General features: G+C 38.3%; 1 protein-coding gene and 1 long non-coding RNA gene across 2 annotated transcripts in view; both read left to right on the top strand.

Moving 5' to 3' along the window:
* The window catches only part of adsl (adenylosuccinate lyase), a 47,139-nt gene that overhangs the window by 21,188 nt on the left and 5,084 nt on the right, over positions 1–20,867 (top strand). Inside the window, exons 5-9 of the mRNA XM_036590475.1 lie at positions 16,725–16,896; positions 16,969–17,015; positions 17,216–17,306; positions 18,435–18,504; positions 20,220–20,367. Coding sequence (XP_036446368.1) covers positions 16,725–16,896; positions 16,969–17,015; positions 17,216–17,306; positions 18,435–18,504; positions 20,220–20,367 — 528 coding nt within the window. The remainder of the gene's footprint in view (positions 1–16,724; positions 16,897–16,968; positions 17,016–17,215; positions 17,307–18,434; positions 18,505–20,219; positions 20,368–20,867) is intronic.
* Positions 419–6,563, top strand: LOC118821750. Its single transcript, XR_005008357.1, has 4 exons — positions 419–2,505; positions 3,411–3,474; positions 4,369–4,465; positions 5,003–6,563. It is a non-coding gene; the product is annotated as an uncharacterized LOC118821750 (long non-coding RNA).

Here is a 20,867-nt window from a genome sequence, read left to right as displayed (position 1 = left end):
TGTATGTGGAATCAGTCCCAGAACACCTGATTAAACAATCAGAATCCTTTACACTGTGATATCAACCCATCAGGAAAACACAGAATACCATTAGTGACTACTGAAAACCACCAGGAACCAACAGACACTTTTAATGGGTTCTATGATTTTTTTCAACAGGGAGGTACATTAAATGTAACTCTCTAGTTGTGTTATGGATGAAAAATTGGTTAATTAATGATATCGCTAAGCAGCAGCAGCCACAAGTTACCGTGCCATTGGGCTGCTTCTGGCATTGTGGCAGAGAGTGCATGTGCATGTGACGTCACTGGGGCTGAGCGTGCATGTCTGCAGCCAGACTCTATTGGGGAGTCATTCTCACTTGGCTCGCAGTCGCGGTCAGTAAGCGGCACTGGCCCAGAGCAGGGCCGGTGTTGGCGTTTATAATGTTCTGTTTCATGCTGTCTAACCACTGCGATCTCAGAGTCGTTGTGCCAGATCACAGTCGGCAAACAACCACGTTATGGAGGTACAGAGGTCTTTAAAAGTCTTTTATTCACCGTGAATACAGACATAATAGAACAGACTGAGCTATAATATCCAGAAAGGTATCTATTTTGCTAGCTTGGCCAGTAAAATTTGTTCTACCAGGACTCCTCTTTAAGCGTGGAATGTCCAGCTCCTCTACGAACTGGTTCACTGACTAAAGTCTGCTTTACAGGTTCACTTTTCACGCTCTTTCATTGCTTTCAGTTTTGATAAATCTTTGGTAATAAGCTTACGTGAGTGTGAACTTAGCAGCGCACAGAAAAAAAAACTGCATTTGTAGCATCAAAGAAAACTTGAATGCGTCATAAACTTTGATTTATCCTTAATCATCTTTGATTTATTGTCAGTGGAAATGTCATATCCATAAATGTGAATAGCTAAAAACTAAACCAAATGTTATACACTTTAAAATTGAAAAAGAGCATAATATACATGCGTTTCCAGGACTGAAATACGCTAAATCTAATAAACAAATACATAAACTTGGCGTACTGAAACACTTGAGTTTACTTCTCTGATTTTTTGGGCACTTTTTTCTTTGTGTACCTTGATGGCTTTATACAAATTATTGGAGAAAACAACGAAATCAAAACCATAAATACATCATCAAATAGAAAAACTTTGAAGTGTATATAAGACGTATGTATAAAAGACTCTTTATGAGAAGTAATGTCTGAATAGAATACATCCCTGTTTTGTACAGGTTAATATACAGTTTTGTGTTGAGATTCAAAAAGCAAGAAAGAAAATTCAAATGACTGGCAGAGTTTTTGACCAATTAAAACACGGCAGAGGAGGAGCTGAGCAGTCTGACTCCGCCCCCTGGAGGCTCAGTGCAGCAGCGCGCGCTTTCTCCAAGCGTTCGATTTGACTGTTTAAACAAGCGCGACTGTTAGGAGCTGTTTAACACTCAGTACTCACCACCTTATCTGACGGTCACGGATTAAACGTTTATTGATCGCGTTTATACGAAAATCTCTTCAAAAAGTCTGGCTTACTTTATTTTAGTTTAGAGTTTATGGTGTTACGTGCATCCAGACTTCGGAGATTTCAGCTCTGAAGACCGAAGACTCCGCAAGTGCATTGAGGACCGCTACCCGTTACACCGGTACCCTAAAGCCCTGCATTTAAAGGTGAGGAGTAATGAGTATCTTAACCAGTTAGTTTGAGCTGAGCTCTGTACACATATTCAGCTAATTCATCTCCAGGTCAGTCTGACAGTAAAATCACTAGCGTTAGTTAGCTAGGCTAAAGTTAGCTGGTTTGTCCTCTGAGGCCCTGCAGTTGTCGCTTAGCGAAAGGGAATGTTAGTAAAAACGAAAGAGTGGTTAGCCTGAATGTAAGATTGGGCTACATCCCTGTAAAGTTCGAACTAGGGTGTATCAGTATCACAGGGTAATGGTCACAGTCAATCTGAGAGTGTTTAAATACATCCACTATCCATTATTTTCCAAAACTTTGAAGAAGACATTACTTTGGAAATAGAGCCAGTCATTCTGTTTGATGCACCTTTTGTGCTCATTGTCACTGTGTATTTGAACAGCGACAAAATTGTTGCTTCCTGTTCAATGTTGATTTTTTACATCAGCAGATCACAGTATCTTTAGCTCTGTATGTCAAAAACAGCCCCCAGAAAGAACTGCATATAAAGTGTTCTCCTTGTCCTTGTTTCAGTTTTTTGTAGAATGTCCTGTGTTATTGCTATAATTAATATAGTCATTTTTTTTGTCTTGTACAGATGATCATTTCTGAAGAGGTGAACATTTCACAGGAGTAGTGCCACCACAAAAACCCAGGCTAAGACCCTCTTTACATCAGAAACATTTACAGCTTTGTATCTGTAGTAGGCAACACTTAACATATGTTATTCTGATGTTCTTTAATCTGTTTTTTTCTGTTGTTTTTCAAGTCAGTTTAAGGATTAACTTCAAAAGACTAAGTAGGAATGGCTGGACATGGAAATGTTCCAATTTCCAGGTAAAAACCTGCTGAATTGTCAACTGCTGTGCACAACTTTAAATTAATCTATATGGTGGGATAGAGAGAAAAAATAAAATAATTTAAAAGGAAGATAGGAGACCAGTTAACAGTATTACGGTTGTTTTAGGCATTATCTGCAACTAGCAGTGGTTTCAAATTAATACATCCGCATGCTCAGTGGATCATTTCCTAAAACAATTTCAGAACAGTGACCAAAGCAGTGACCGAGCATTTCCCAAAGTGCTTTGTAATTCAAAACTTAAAGTTGCACTATAGAATTTTTGTTATTGTTAAAAATGAAAAAAGTAGCTTTACTGAGTGAGGAGACAAAAAACATGCTAAAGTCTGTAAATCACCCTGTAAAGCTAGTCATTTAAAAGTTAGAGGCATTGGGTCAGATTACACGGGAGGTTGTCAGACCACGTTATACATCTTTACGTATTAGTACAGAATTTCCAGTCAGCATGACTAACTAGTAAATTTAATTGATTCAATTTATTGTTAGCCATGTTAGACTAGTTTGGCTGTGCGGTCCATTTAGACTCGCGCAAACTCTCCTTAAGTTTCCAAGCACTTTGTATGCAGCAGCGGTCTTTGCAGGTAGGCAGCCACCTAGGTCCCCCATGAGCCAAAAGCCCCGTGAAGATACACATTAGATATGCTTTGTGTGTTGATGTTAAATAACCTATTCTGAAATATATATTCATTCTGAAAACAGCAGTTATTTTGCGATTATTTTTAGTAATTTCAATTTGCTGGCAAAGTATCATTTAACATAATTCAAAATCAGCAGGTACATTTGGCTGTATTTTGTCTTTCTAATTGTATGGGTACCCTGTGCTTCATGTAAGCCGGAGTTTGGATGGACTTTTATAACGCATGTTTAATGTGTGTTTTTTCAGTAATCGATGAGGACCGAGGAGCAAGAGAGAGACAGAAAAGCAGAGAGAGAGAGAGAGATGAATGGTAAAATTAACTAAAATCGTTTTGAAACTATAACCTGATTCAGTATAGATGTCAGCATGTATTCAAAGCTGAAAATCTCGATGTAAACAAATAGTTAAATGATTAATTAAATAAATGTAAATAGGGTAACTGGAGGGTAAATTAGTATATGGAACAGTAATAGCAGTTTATGGAAGAATGGAGGTATGGGAAAGGAACAAATGAAAGGATAAAGTGCATAATAATTAAGGATGGGTAAACAAGGAGCAGTGATTTGACTTAAAAAATCCCTAAAGCAGAATTCAACAGTTGGTGTAGTTGGTATTATTCACTGTATGATGGTTACTTTTCAGCAAAACAGGCCTCATTAAATCTTTTATCCTAGTTATGGCTCTGCTGCACAGGCTCAGCAGCCTGTACATAATGCTGGTGTTAATTTTAGTATAGATAGCTGCAGTATTGGGGTAATTACTAAAAAAGGAATTTGTTAACAATTACTTTACTCAAATTGCAGTGCTTTCTTTAGTCAGTACTTTACTTTTGTATTATGCTACACCAAATTGTCTTACTATATTAGCAGACCATTTTGATTGTTTCTGGCATTATTTCTTAGAACAAGCAAATTTTCTGCCAATACAATGGAAAAAACCCTTAACAAAAATTAAGCAAAATGTCTAGAAATATGTTAAATAATCTTATAATATTCTTACAACAATCTAAAAATGAGAAATATTGGAAGTATTGACTTATGTTTTTGAAGTGTAGATGGTTTCATCTAATTTAAAAATGTCTATCCAGGGGCCCCATTCCTGTCTTTTGCCTGTGGCCCCAGAATTGCTAAACCTGCCCCTGACTGCATGGAACATGTTTCTGAAGCTCGGCTTAAGTGACAGTAGATCTGCCTCTGTCTTTCAGGCAGACAGTGTGTGCTGCTCTGGAACTAAAGGGAAATGATATCCTCTGCACTGCCCTGAACCCTGGCTGGGTATGCACGGATACAGAAGGACAACAGGTGAGCAAGGGGCTGTATTTATGAGAGAGAAAGCCAGAAAGAGGGCAAGTCTAAAGCAAATTCTAAGTGGAAACAGAACTGGGACTCTCTTTTTTTTGTGCCATCCTAAGTTTAATCGTACTGTATATCGCCAGCATATTACTAATTGCAGGGACAAAAAGGAAGATACAGATGGAAAGTATACGATAGATTTGTACATTTTTTTCCAGAAGTCATGTATTCAGGAGAGAATACACGCTGGGATCAGACTACACAATATTTTTGTCAGACTACACAATATTTTTTGTCACAATGGTCACTATGTCAGATTAGGCAAACATAGTGTCATAAATTTGTGCCGTGTCTTGGTCAGGAGACTGGCAACACTACAAGTTTGACACCAACTAATCATCATTCACGTTCTTGCGTGAGTTCATAGGTTGTTGGGGAGGCGGGTCAAGAAGCTGTCCATCAGATGCGCTATGTGTGATGCTGCCGATTTTGTGTTCTCAAAAGAAAAAAGAAAAGAAAAAAAACTCACTGTGGACTCATTCCTAGGTCTCATGAAGAGGACTCTGTTTCGTTGTTCTGCCTGACAACTGCAACAGCAGCTCCCATCTTTCTCTTCGCCGTGTTTACATCTGCGCGACAGACAGCACTCTGTCATCCTATTGGTTAACGTGAAGGAATGTGTTGTAGGCGATGTCAAATTAAGCAGAAAAGTACAAAACATTTCGATGTGCTTGACTTCATCATCAGGGTGTTGTGAGTCCCAGACGCCACATCGCTGTTCTTTGATTATGTCACACTGCAAGAGCTGTTCATCATTCCTGACGCTCATGTTCAGGCCCAACGCTGGAAATTTCTTGACTGCAACAAAATCATGCCATAATTGAGCTGAATTTTTGTAGTCTGATCCCGGCATAAGGTAATCTGTCCGTGAATTGATCTCCCAGAACATACAGCACATTCTGAGTATGCAGTTGATACAAAGCCTGCAGATACTTACTTTAATCATTTTGTATGCGTCATGCTTCTGTATCAACATACCTAGTTATTGAAACTCACTCTTCTGTTCATGGAATTGCTGGAAACTTGAACTATAGTGCTATGCAAAATACATTTTTAGGTTATCTAATTTTATTTACTTCAAATTTTTTATTATTCATTTAAATTTTATTTTATTAATTTATTGTTCTATATAATAATGAAAATAATAACAATAGTAATTATTTTGTCCTTCATGATTATTATAGATGTAAATAATGTTTCATGTAAGTAATGGACCATTCAAGCCTTTAAATAATAGACTTGGCAGTTTTTATCTATTCATAAAATAAAAATTTTGTTTTGTAGAAAAGCAGTGATCTTACCCTGTTAGGAAAATATTACAGTATTGCTGTCAGTGCTCTTACATCTCTTAAAGGGAATGAGAGGAGGTGATCTGTTTGGCTGTTCCTGCACCACGCCTAACCACACCTTTTGATCATTTATTCGCTCTTATTCTGCCCTGCTTATAGTTGTGCTGCTCTGCTTCAGGTTGGAGCTGCCATGCAAGTCAGGAAAATACAAAAAAATTGTCACATGCATCAGCACAGTGATGTTATGCTTTATTTTTCTGCTTGTACTATCTATTACCACGAAAATAGAGCCCCTGCAGTTTGGCACAGTTTAACCAGACACCTGGTATGGAGCTCTCTGCTCTACCCAAGTTGTGAGAGAGCTCTGATTAGACACCACCCCTAAATTTAACATATATTTCTACAGTAACAGAACTGTAAATATTTAGGATATATGTGGAAAAACTAGGGATGGGCAGAACGCTATGCATTCTGGTTTTCTGAAATTTAAGTTGACTTATATTTTGCCCCTGGTGATCTTTTAGCCTATGGTCATGTCCACAACCTAAAATAAACATAAACATTAAATAAAGCGTAGGATATTTCAGTAGGATTTTTTCGCCATGTGATCATGAACTTATGCAAGCTGTTTCATTATATAGGAGTGTTTAGCATATATACTTTGTTGGCCAGCTTCTTGGACAAGTATTATGCATAGATCTGGACAACACAGGATTTTAAATGAAAATTTTATATTAAAAGGAAAAAAAAAAACAGTACATGACTAGGCATAATTCATGTCCAGGTAACCGGCCTTACACGTAGGCTTTGTTTAACTGATTATCGCTACAATAAAGCTAATTTCCACTTGCATCTGTATGGGATTGTTAAAGAGTGTATATAATGGTATCCTTAACAGTATATTCACTTTCACTTACAAAGTTTGATACTACTTGGGACAGCTGTAGTTTATAAACTGACATTTAAAGCATGTAAGATATGCATGTGATATACTTTATTTTGTATTTTGCAGTTTTCAGTGAATCCTTTGGTATTTAAACTTAAAGGCTGTCTTGTAATATTGTAGAAACCTGTTAGCTGTCTGGGAAACTGGTTGTTTAACAAAGTTTTGCTTTTAAGCAGTGTATTAAAGGAGAATTCCGCTGTTAAATGGTTATAGTGTAAATAAAGTCATTCAGAGTGGTTTGGTGTGAAATGCTCTGTTCTGGAGAAGCTTAACGAGTCAGAATTGTTTACAGTGGCGATGATAGGAACCAGACGTCCACCTCTAAAAGCTCCCACACAGAAAGTCACTGCATGAAATGGTTATGAATACACTGCTGTCTGAGGCATTGTTTTACAATAGTTTTGAGAAGATTTGCATATTTTTAATGGTGGCAGGGCGTTGTGAAGCAGAATAGTCCCCAAAGAAAACTTTTTTTCCCAGATTTTTTTAGTTTACCATCATCAGCATTCCATATAAAACTCAGATGACATGTAGGTTCACTGGTGGCTTTGGGTAATAAATAAAATAGCCATATAATTGTAGTCATGTTAATACCGTCTTCCTATCACCATCTCTGTAAAGAAAATCCGAGTCTCTACAATCAACCATTTCACACCAAACCACTCTGAATGACTTTCTTTACATCTCAACAAATTATGTAAAAATTTAGATATCATTATGTTTGAATATATGTTTGAGGTGTTTCTCCTATTAATAATAAATACACAGTATTGCTAGTGTATTAAAATAGTAGTGCAGTATACAGCATTAATGCTGCTGTAATAGTGCAGTTTCAGTACGAATGCAGTAAAATGGACATGGTGCAAATACAGCACTGTAGTTTGTAATGCTGCAGGTCAAATGCAGTAAATAGAGACAGGATAGTATCACTACAGTATTAAAACCTTGTTACTATGCCAGTTGTACTGCTTCTATCTTCACAGCAGTATTTTATGGTGAGAAATTAGTTGTTTTGAATTTTATTTATTGCACTAGATTTTGTTTATTTATTTTGAACTGTGTTTATGTATAAGTAGCCCTTTTAACAAACCTTCTTCCATTCTGTGGTTTTTGTATTGCTTTGTGTAGAATTGCCACAGAACTTTAGTCAGTAGGACCACCAGCATGACAGTTCCACATACTGCGGACGTCTGCCTCTTACCACAGTAGGTTTTTTAAACAAAGCCTGCAAAAATTCACAATGGTTAATATTGATCACTAAACACATACATACACATATTTCTCCCATTATTTGTTTACTTTCGCTAAGTTGAAAGTTTATTAGGACCACCTTCCATGGTGCACTTTGCAGGTTTATAATTACAGGCTGTGGTGTTACTGCACAATTTGCCTCTAACCCTCCCTTTAGTGGAAAGAGACCATCATAGGATATCTACGTTGTGACCAACCCTGGTCTGATACAGATATACCACGTGCCCAAAAGTATGTGGAACCAAAACCATCAATATATATATATACATCTGCTGCGTTTTATATGTAGTGTTGATGATGGTAAAATAGTGATAAATCTTACAAAAAGGTATTTTTGGTACTTTTAGAATAACTGTTTTGAATGATATAAAACCAGTCTTAAACTTCTGTGGGTTTACAAAAAAATGTAGGAAGCTGTAAAAATGAACAGAGCTGCAGATGAACAGAGCTGCAGACGATTATATTAAAATAGAAAAAGCTGTATAGCATAGAGAATAAACTCTCAGGATGTTCAGAATGCCTCACGTTTGAAAGACAATGTTATTCATAGTAATTTATATTAAGAATTTAATATAAATAATTGTGTTTATTATTTAATAACATGAAGTATTTTTGCCATGTCATAATGTCTTCTTGTTCCCAAAGTACTTTCGCTTCTGAATAAACCTTTGTTTTATGTTTTGGTGTCTAGTTTATAATATTTCAGTCAACACTGTTATTATATGACAAGTGATTCCAACGTTTTAAACGGTAGTTCAACAGCAATCTTTTTATAACTGTTTTTTGTAATACCTTTCTGTAAAGGGCTTTTAGAGGCATTATGCTCTTCAGAGGTCTGGTTCTTGTCACCACTGCTCTGAACAATTTTGACTGATTATGTTTCTCTTGAACCACTCTGAATTACTGTTTACATATTTACATTTAATTATATAAAAATGTGAAAAAAAAGAATCCCCCTAAAAGATCCAAATACTATTCTTTGGCCTTCAAAGCAGCCCTGTCAAGTACAGTCACATATGCAGTTCTGTGCAAATGTCTTACACATCAAAGAAAATTGTTAGCAACTATTTATCTCAGCAGTGAGTTTATTTACTGTTAAAATTTAGTAATTCTAATAATATACTATTAGAGTACATGAAAATAAGTAACAAGACTGTCTTGTTTTTTTTTTTTAAATGTGAGATGTAGTGAGATAATGACACAGCCATTGTATGGATATGTCCTCCATGACAGTACACCTGATTTAGCTTTTAAATATGGATTAATCAAAACTCAATTTTACATAAATTCTTAATCTGTAGATCTGAAATCTGTGTTTTGTGTACAAAGTAAAAATCTCTCCAAAATAATGAATCTTATTTAATATGAAAAAATTATGAAACTTTCTGTATAGTATGTTTCCAGTTTTATCAGCTTATTACAAAACTGAACTGAATTTAATCTGTTCTTATATTAGACCATTTTATTATTTACAGGTGCTGTAAAGAAGATTTGCCAACATGCAAACATGCTACCAGTGTGGAAACAGAATGCAGAAACAGTTGGTTTGTAGCTTGTGTTGGGCATTTCATAAGTATTATATATTCTTAATTATCTGCAACTGTACTTAATTGCATTATGATTCAGATTCATTTTAAGAATTCATGTGGGTTTTATAAAATGAGGTTTAATTAACAGCGTCTTCTGTCTCCTTTGTTTTTGGGTCCAAAACCAGAGCTGAAGTCTTGCTTGTAATAACAGTGAAATGTATTTTGTAAACATAATAATGCAAAAAAAATTGACCACTAATAATTATTTTGTCCTCTGTGTGTGTGTGTGTGTGTGTGTGTGTGTGTGTTCGCGCGCGCCTGTGTAATTTATATAGTTTTATCTCTGTACGTGTGTGGTTTAGATAATAATACAATAATCATTTTCATTTATATACTTATATTACTTATAACAGTGAACATCTATTCATACCATAAAATTGGAATATTCAAGTTATGTTAATTAAGCACTAAAACTGACCATTAGTAAAGGCAGAAACACACTCGGTAACAAGTCATTACCCAAAGGCAGGAACAGTATGGATTGCCATTATTCGTGGTATGTGGTGTGGGATTAACTTTTTCTGGCATTACATATATTGCTTCAATCAATATAACCAATATTTGGTATGAGAAAAACCTAATGCATTAATCTCATCCCAAATGCATGAAGGTTGGCAACCGTATAACATTAAGCCTTTCAAAAGTGTTTTAAGTCATGCTGGAGTGAATGTCAATTTCGTATGCAAAATTGATATGGGTTTAGTAACTTTTTATACTTAGTTAAGCTAAGGATGTGGCGATCACTGATTTTTATTTGGAAATGACTTAAAATATCTTCATATTTCTATACTTGCCAAGTATTTTTGCCAGTGCTAACAGTCATGTTTGGTATCAGGTTGAAAATGCAGTGTCTAAAGGACTCACAGGAGTTGCCTGCACTGATGAACAGCACCTTTTGGAATATTGGGACCCAAAGGAACCTTGCTCCAAAGCTGTTGGCTGACATTGCTTTTTTCCCCACCACAAAGCCACTGATGCCTTCCAGACAACCGAGGTAAGGCCCAACCATTTACCTCTGCCTCCCACCCCTATTTTTCAAACCCAGGATGAACTGAGAGGTCTGAAACATCTGAACCTGCCTGTGTCAAGCCTTCTGTACAAATGTGTGAATGCTGCAAAAGAACCCTCACAAGAGCCCGCTGCTGTACCCCATACTGACCATGATGGCACCGACATCTGCAGGAGATGCACGTCATTTTATGAGACCTTTGTGGCCATTGCTCCAGACAAATGCCAGACTTTGGAGCAGGTAACACTGGAGCAGAGTGCTTCCCACCTGTGGCATGACTCTCGCAATGGGAGAATTAAAGCCAGCTCTGCAAAAAAGGTTCCTATCAGAGGCAACCCTCAACACGCACATCTACCCTAGGTTCCATGGGAATGCAGCAACTCAGCATGGTGGAGAGAGTGAAGAATTAGCTTTGCAGTGGCTAGAAGGCTGTGGATACAAGGTCACCTGCAGAGGCATGGTTTTATGCACACATGAGCTCTGGTTGTCTGCCAGCCCTGATGGTGTGTTACATACAGGAGAGCTTTTAGAAATTAAGTGCCCTCTGCTAAAGAGCAACAAGTCTCTGGAAGACCTGATAGGAAGCCAGAGGTATGATGTGAAGACAGTAGATGGGACGCCACAGCTCCAGCAAAATGGTCCACGTGGCTTCTATGTGCAGGTTCAGCTTTGCATGTTCTGCACAGGGCTGAGGGCATGTAAGCTGCTCATATGGAGTCCATTGCAACAGGTTTTGCTCCATGTCCCATACAACGGGGCATTCTGTGCCAAGACTGTGGCTAGACCTAACCTTTTATTTTAAGTCTATGCTCCCTCACGTGTCAGATGAGTATCACACAGGCTGCCTGTTGCTTTGTAATAGATACACTCAGCTGTGTAAGTGAATATTTGTGATCACCTGTTCTTTCTCTCGACAGTAGGTAGTAGCATCTGTTTATTGGTAAGTAATTAGAATTTATAAAATGTTCGTAGAATGTTACTGTTTCTTTGAATTTTTTCTGTATAGAAACAAGCATGTCCTCAGTCATTAGCCTAATGACACGTTACTTGTAATAAGACAGAACAAAACTTACAACAGACAGATAAATGAATTATATGTTTTAATGGATTTGCATGTTTTGATGTATGGCAGTTACAATTAACAATTATTTAGCAATCATTTGTTATTGTTATATCAAATAAACCAAAGAATACTTTATCTGTGAACAGGTCTAAATGATGTATTTTTTTAAGGCTTGTGAACTTTACACCTTGTGATCAGGTTGCTGTGTTAGTAAAAAATCTTTGAGACGGGACGTGTGCAACATAGCGTGAAAGCCCAGGTTCTCAACGACTGATGTGCAGACTGCAGGTCACCTAGCAACGAGGTTCCACCTGGCTAGAAGCAAACGAAAAAGGAAAAGAGAAAGACAGACGAACGTTTGGAGACGGACTTATTCGTATTTATAAGCAGCGCAGTTGGTTTCCTGATACGTTAAATCTGCAACGACAGACTGTCAAACACTAAAAAGTTGCGAAGATGAAGTCAGCTTCTCTTTCTAATTTTCCCGTTCCACCTTAAATGGTGCTGCATTTACATTCGGCGCCTCAGTCAGAAGTTAAGGTGGAACGGGGAAGTTCAGCAAGAAGCTGGCGAATGAGAAGCGACTTCAGCCTCGTAAAACAGCCGAAAGCTGAGAGCTGTTACAAGAAACTATTCAACTTTTGAGGAAGAGTTTCCTGTCGGAAATGTAGCTCAGGAAAGCGGCTATAGCTAAAGCTTAAAGCAGAGCAAAGTAAATCTGTGTCGTCATTTTTATTTTTTAGTCTATACTGGGACATTATCACATACTGGACGTAAAATGTTGCAGCTCCCAAGGTGGTTTGATTTTTGTTGAAAGTACAAAATGTCTCTTATCATTTGGGTTGTGACTCCTGACCTAACCAGGCTTTTAATGCAGACGGTCAGATTTCTCGCTCATCCACTTGTGTTTTTGTTATGTGCCGCCACAGACTGTCCAGGCGCTGCACTTCCGCACTTCCAAGTTCTGCCCTTTGCGTTCCGTCAACATACCGTTATAAATTAAATATTTAGAAAATCAATTTTTGACATTTGTGAATCGATTCAGAATCGTCCACGTCTGCATCGCGATGCATCTAAGAGTCAATTTTTTCCCCCACCCCTAATTGGGACTGTTTGAGAAATTATTCTGAAGTTTTTCAATCTACGTATGACTCGTTCAACATGGACACGTATGTTGGCAATGCGCCTAGTGTTGGTGGTGTCTTCTTCTGAAAGTTGCATGTCTCTCTTGGTAAACGCTGTCAGGATGAGCTTAACTTTCCTTTCATAGAGATCTTGGATGACAAACCCTCTGTCAGCCATGAGCTCATCACCTGGACGTAGGTATTCCAGAAACCCAGAATTTGCTGCAATGAACTCATCACTGCATCTTCCTCCGTACGCCGGTGAAGTGAACATTATTAGCCCACAGGGTGCAATTGCCACAGTACTTGATGGTATTTTGGTCGTAGTAGTCACTGTAAGACTCGCCTCTTGAGTCAAGGCTGTGTGACTTCTGAAGCGGTGTCTCTGAACAGTCTATTACACATGTAGTGTTTGGGTAATGTTCTCTAAAGCACTGAGGCATTGTTGCTTGGATTGTCTCCCTGGGCAGCCATGGGATGTAACTCCTTATCTTTTCCTCCATGAGGTCCAACCAACATGAAGTGACCTTACTGACTATAGGTTGTGATACACGAAACCTCTCAGCAATGTCATCCTGCAATAAATTTAGCCAAAGCTTCATTAGGGTCATTAAGAGCTGATCTTTGGGGTGTAGCTGGAAGCAATTAAATGCATCCAAAGCAATTAAATGCATCTAAAGGCAATCCTGTGTAAAGTACACACAGGTAGTCACTTCTTAGTAGATCAGCATGCATTTGTGCTGGTTCAGTAAACTGTGTTGCCTGCTCACACAGAAGGGGCAGGTGAGGTGGTGCACAGGCAGCATAGCTGTGGTCTGACACAGTTGGATCTTCCCATTGTGTTGCTGCATCACAGTGTGTCACAGGCATCTGATCATTAGCATCAGTGTCCCCCTCTACATTGCTGGTTGATTTATCTGTGAAAAATAATGCCCACAAGTAAGTTTTACTGTTTTGGCAAGTGTGAAAATAATACACGTAAATAAATGTTGGACTTATGGACAATTGATATTTATTGCCTATTACTGCACTATTGGTATTTGCACAGACAGTTACTGTACTTATTTTACTCTGCATACTTATCCTTCACATATGCTGCTCTCAGAGCACATACAACCAACATTTTCATTTTCTTTGTATATATGTATATTATATTTATACTTGCACATCTTTCTTTGCCTCTCTACCATGCTCAACTGTACATATTGTGACTACAGCTTCACTTACCATAGTTACCTCCTGCACTTTGTATGTAAATAATACTGTTTTTGCACTTCTGCTTAGTTGCTAACTGCATTTCATTGGCTCTGTACTTGTACTCTGCACAATGACAAAGTTTAATCTATTCTAATCCAATATTACAATGTATGTCTGCATCTGTAGAACTATACACATAACTGAACTTTAATGTCTATTTATTAATTTTCACTCTTTGAAAATCTAAAGTGAATAACGTGAATAAAGTCTGAAGTAGCTTGGTTACCGCAGTGGACACTGATCATTATGTAGCTGTGCTAACGCAACAAGCTATTTGACATTAGCTAGCATAGTTAATTAGCTAACGTTTGCTCTTAGGTTAATGTCTTACCTGACAATCTCACAAGTACTCGACGTGTCCGCTTCACTGGAGCTTCATAACCGAGGCATTTCTCTGGGAAAGGATGTTCTGGTGTTGGTTTCCCCTCCACAAAATGGTAAGAGCAGACGTTTGGGTGTATGTTTTAAATTTAACCCCTTCAACCACAGACGCGGGTAGGAGGTGGATGTAAGTTATATGGTGCCCCACAACACTGACCGTTTTTTGTTGTGTTCGCAACACTGCTGTTCAAGCGAAATACGCCTCTTCTTCCAGTTGTTGTGACACCCTCTAACTGAGCATATACTACTCATAATTATGTCTTATCTCTGTGGTCTGTGGTCTAATCAACGGATCAGCGGTCGCACCGGAATTCTTACACAACTTTGGGGGGGCATTTTCTTTTATTTCATTTTTTTCTGTGTGTAACTATTGGTTTCCTTGTTTTGTATATGACTGAGCTAACAATATATTAATTTTTGTAATTTTCTTCCAAGCCTTTGTCGTGTCTCATTCTTTCCATCCTCCTTGTTTCAAACCTAGCAAACATGACCAAAGTGGATTTCTTCATACCAGTGAGTGTTAGTTACATATGCATTTGCTAACAATGAAGACAATAAAGATGAATACCTTTATTTAATGAACTTTCCTGCTAATAAAAAGATAAATAAAACTCCAATATCTTAATCAAAATTTAAAACCAAGGATGTGTAAAGTAGCAGCAATAAAATATAGCAAAACTAAATGTTTTCCTTTAATCAAGTAATTAAAAATCACTCTAAATTTAAATGTTAAATTTAAATTGTGTTTTGTGTCTGCGTTCTGTTGCATCTGAATTTTACAATCACAGGTCTTTATTGAAACAAAGGAAAGTCAGCACCTCTACGCAACGTGTTTCCTCTTCAGATATGCTCCGGCTTTACAAACAGCACAACTACAACCTTTTTTTCTGAATTTAGCATGAAATGCTCCCACACTTTTGAGGATTTTGTTCTTGAGGCTGCCATTGCACTTTTGTCAACTCTCAGTTAAGCGGTAATGTCAAAATATTCTTAATGAGCACGAGGAAGATGTGTAATGATGTCACCAACTCATCAACTATTAAATTAGTTGCCAACTAAGTCAAATAATCGTTACACCCCTACTGTCGACTTGCGTCGCGTAACTCCTTTTTACATGGCGGCTATGCAGGCATGGCAGCTTTTCTCCTTCTCAAGGGCGAGCTGCTCCACTACATCGAAATGGATTTTTGAAGAGCCATCGTTTTATTAATCCTACCGTTCCCAGTGTGCTAAGGACAAGCCTGGTGTAACTGGGATCAGCAAGATACGGCACTGTGGTGTGGTGTGGCTTGGTTAACAGCAGATCAGTTGGCAGGCTCGGCGAGATCTAGGTCCATGCGCTTAGTATTACAAGTGCTGGACCGGTTGAGGGCTGATTTTGTCTGCTGCTGTTTTGGAGTATTTGAGTGTAACATTTGTTGGAAACTGCCAGAGTGGAGTGGAAGACTTTTCAGAGCTGGCGGTCACTGTGGAAAGGGAAGACTGGCAGGAGAGTCAGGGTAAGCTCCTTTCACTGGAGACCCCAACTCAAGGGAGTTTCAGTGGTCACTGTATCTTGCCTGTATAAAACTTTTCAATTTCAGCTATTTGAAGGATGTGTGGGAAACAAAATGGACTGAGGTTTTGAGCAGGCTCATCCCTGAAAGGTAGCTGGCAGTCCCTGTACAAAAGGCCCATTGAGAAAAACATAGGGGACCTCCAGTGGAGGGTTGTACATGGGATTTTAGCAAAAAAAACATGGCATAGCCTGATCCTTAAGTTGGGGAAGGGTGTGCATTTTGTGGAAATATTGAGACGCTGTTTCATGTTTTCATTCAGTGTCCATGTCTGTGCAAGATATTACATTTGGTTGAAGAAAGGGGAAGAGGATTTTAGGCATTTTTGATCAGAGTATGTTCGTTTACAGACCAAAGTACTCCGTTTCTAAGAAAGATAAAATAGTTCTTTTAAATTTGTTGTATGGAGCATCGAAGTTAGCAATGTGGTGTACCAGGAAGAACACAATTAATGGATGTGGGGGTACTCACCCTGCTTTGATGGTAAGGGGTCTGGTTTTGAAGTGGCTTTATGCTAGGAGTATGCTTATTATTGCCTTATTGATGATGTGGATTAATTTTTTGCTTAATGGAGTTTGGGGCTATATCTGTGAACCTGATGAGCAGGGGTGGGGTTGGTGACTCTGTGAAGCAGTGAGGATTCTGTTATTGTGTTGATTGTTTATGTTGGCTGATTACCTTTTGTTTTATGAGTTTGATTTTACATTAAAGGTGTTTGAAAGTCAAATCTCTCTCTCTCTCAGGCCGGCTCAGTTGACTACGGTAGGGAAGCGTGCCTGTTTGTGGCTTCAGGATTTGCTGATGGATATGAGGAACCTGCAGAGAGCTAGAGATGATCTGCGTTTCCGAGGGGTCAAAGGCACCACAGGCACCCAGGCCAGCTTCCTGCAGCTCTTCCAGGGCGACCATGATAAGGTGAATACAAAATACGATGCTTAGCGTTTATGCCTGTCATACTGTTACTAAATTGGATTCTTTGTCTCACAGGTGGAGCAGCTGGACAGGATGGTCACTGAGATGGCTGGTTTTAAAAAGTAAGTGTGAGGACGTGTGTGTGTGTGTGTGTGTGTGTGTGTGTATGTGTGTGTGTGTGTGTGTGAGTCCATCTAGACATCCAGCTGAAGTCTAACATTTCTTGTTCAAGTGACTTACTGGTAGGCATGTAAATCTTTCAGTACTTTTTTTTCTTTGAAGCTCATCCAATGTGTGTCATGTCTTCATTGTTCTCTCTCAGGTCTTACTTGGTCACAGGACAAACATATAGCCGTAAAGTGGACATTGACTCTCTGTCTGTGCTGGCCAGCTTAGGAGCCACTGTACACAAGGTTAGTCTTACACACACATTAACATCATTCAAAATACACTTTATAATTTTAATACAACAAAGCAGTGACCTTTCTTTTACTATGTAAAGATAAAACAAATGGGTCTGTTGAATCCTCAAAAAGGTCCTAGATATTTATATTTCATATGGAATAATTGACTTATGAGAAAAAATGAAAAATAAAGTCAACTATCTGTGAAATAGTTGCGTTGCAACACACAACTGGTTGTACACAATGTAATATTAATGTGTTGTAGGTCAGTCTGCAATGATTGGTTGTTGATAACGTTAGTCATAAAAAAAAAGTTTGTGCTTTGTATTTGTATTATTTTTACAACACAGGCACACAGATTGCATATAACAGCAGCACTACAAGATGCTGTTATTTCATTGCACCCTAAAAAGAAGAATTTGTTTGTTGCACAGACAGATGTTTAAATGATACTGCACAAAGACACGACCAAAGAGGCAACCATAGAAGGCATAGTTGGAATGAAGGAATGGTTCAATTTGATTGATACAATAAAAGTCAATGGATTAATCAATTACAGAAATAATTGTTAGTCACATTCCTACTTTTAGGTACTTCTAAAGGTACTGCCCTCTAGTGGAACTGTGTTGTCATAGCAGTCTGTATTAATGCAGTACTCTCACTGGTCTCGTACTAAATCTCTGGCTGTTGTCAGAGAGGCCAAGCACACCCCATTGTTTTTGCAAGGCAATCAAAACAATGCAATAGTAAAATCACACCATGTGACAAGAAATGGTATGCTTGTCAGTACACAAGGGAGAGATCCTCTTTACCTGCTACAACCTGTTCCAAACAAATTTTGCGAAACTTTTAAAGACAGAATGCAGTGAATATTTTCAATCCAGCAAAAAAAGTCTTCTGGCAAAAGGCTCACTATTGTTATGGTGTGTTGATTGGACTGATAACCCATGCATCTAAATGCATACAAACCGCAATGTAGACAGCCAATGAATGCCTAACTGACAAAACTGTGAAACATGTGGCCAACTTGGCATAGTATAAATATCGGGTGGCCTACATGCCTCTGCAGTGTTTATGCAGGCTGCTCTGTCTGTTAATCTTGTTGTAGACTTGTAACCTTGCTGTCTTTTGTTGTAGATCTGTACTGATATTCGTCTGCTGGCTAACCTGAAAGAGATTGAAGAACCATTTGAGAAAGAGCAAATAGGCAAGTAATGTCATGTGTGCTCCTGAGAGTGAATGTATCTGTCCTGATTTTTGTGCGAGTAAATTGGTTAACAATCAGTGCATGGGTATTCGAGTACTCTGTTAACTATTTGAGGTGCCAGTATTCGAATACTGAAAGCACTATTTGGTTGCTCGTTCTGTTTCAGGACTGGAAGACAGGGAAAATTATGCAGTGAACAGCTTTTATGTTTTAACAAGATGGTGCGTTTTATGCTAGTGCCCAAACTTGAGCCAAGAATGTGTTGTTAAGGACATGATTGAGATGCCAGATGTAGTGAGGCTTTATTAATAGCTAGGGTAACTACTCTGTTTGATGTTGGTTAGATCCAGAAACAATGGAAATATCTTTCTCTGACAAACTAACATGTTGGCGCATCGTCCACTGATCAGAAAAGACTTAAGTATAAGTTAATGAATCCTCATCAGCATCCAGCGTTGTACCCATAAATTTGACCATTTAGTTGTAATCGTGGCTCACATCTAAAGAGCCCTCCGCTCTCTGGCTCATCCAAAAAAACCTACTGATTTCCCTCAACCTTTTTGATTACTAATTTTGAATACTGGTTTTTTCACATTTATTCCTCTGTTTGCTGCAAAATCTTTGTGCGGCCACCTAGACGAATTTTGACCGAGAAACCTTTTTTTTGGTGACCATTTTACTGTTTATTAAGACTTGCGGATACCCGAATATCAAAATCAGTCAGCATCCCTGGTCCTCTGTCTCCCTCTCTTTCTTTCTTCAAATATGCTGGTAGGTCATGCTTTGCTGGCCTAAAGTTTACAGTGCTGTTTAAGGCTGCCAGTGTTTTTCTCACCCTGAAACACTGTCAGAAAATAGCTGTACCTTTCAGGATGCAGCAACTGTCAAGGGTACGTCTTCTTGATATATTTAGTACATGAAAGTTTTCTGAACATGTGCTTCAATGGATGGGATAAGACTGCAAAAATTACTGTGTATTGTTTTTTTAAGAGAGTTAACATAATCACTGTGCAGTTTGCTTAAATTTGAATAGTGACCTAGAAATATTGCAGAATCTTGAAGATTTCTCCTTCTTGTCATAACTTTCAATGTGGTCTCAGATTTTTGGACCACACCGGTAGGTTTTAGACTTGCTGTGATGTCAGTATTCTCTGGCTCACCTGTAATATTATAAAATGGACGTTGTGCCCTCAACAAATTAGACAAACTTGTTAGGAAGGCTGGCTCTGTTGTTGGAGTCAAGCTGGACTCTTTGGAGGTTGTGGCAGAGCGAAGGACTCTCAACAAGCTGTTAGCCATCTTGGACAATACCTCACATCCCTTGCATGCTACGCTGGATAAACAGAGAACCATCTGTAGTGGCAGACTGTTACAGCTGCACAGCTGCATCTATCTTAAAGTTGCTTACAACCTTCTTCCCTTTACAGCCCTGCTTTGTGCTGCACCTCATTTTTTTTCTTTACTGCAGAGACACGGAAAAATGTAGAACATGCTTGATGTGTTTCTGATTTACTGTTGTGTGTTGCAGCACATTTATGTTGTCAGGGAAGCTGCCAAAATCCATCAGTGCATGGACTAGTATGATCTCTTAATTTGAGAGACATAGTAAAATACCCAGCGTGATTGTTTAGTTTCAAACAAACAACAAAAAAAAAAACTTGTTTCTAAAATTTAACGATGTTTTGTGACCATTTTAAGCTGTAATATGTGTCCAGGTTCCAGCGCTATGCCCTATAAGAGGAACCCAATGCGTGCTGAGCGCTGCTGCAGTCTGGCTCGCCACCTGATGGCACTGGTGTCTGATCCTCTACAGACTGCTTCAGTGCAGTGGCTGGAAAGAACTCTTGACGACAGTGCAAACAGGTGTACACACACTTTTACAGTGGCATGTACACTCCTCATTCTGTGTATTTTTAACATTCATATTTTAACGTTAACTATCACGATTACGATTCTAAAATTTGGAAAATAATTTTTAAAAATGCATTCATGAGTAGTCCAAACATATACAGGGTGTCCCAAAAAAATTGACATTTGAGTTGTGAATATCTGAGTAACTACATGTCCTAGGCAAATGAAATTAAATAGGCTTCATGTTGAACAATACAAGATTTATTTATCAAAATTCGAACAAGAAATTCAGAGGGATGTAGATTTTATAACCAACTTCACAAAGCTTCACAAATGTAACATCTTCTGATACTGGTGGTCGTCCAGATCCCTTTGCCCGGCACAGACAGCCATCCTCTTTGAATTTTTTGTGCCATGTCCAAATCTCCTTTCCAGTTGGTGCATTTTTATTGAATTTTCTCGAAAATGCACGATGCACGCTCTTGTTTGACTGTGTTCATGCATATTCTAAC

Source organism: Colossoma macropomum, unplaced genomic scaffold (genome assembly GCF_904425465.1).
Source record: "Colossoma macropomum unplaced genomic scaffold, Colossoma_macropomum, whole genome shotgun sequence".
NCBI lineage: Eukaryota > Metazoa > Chordata > Actinopteri > Characiformes > Serrasalmidae > Colossoma > Colossoma macropomum.
Note: the sequence above shows the minus strand (reverse complement) of the source record. Positions and strands in the feature narration are given on the sequence as shown.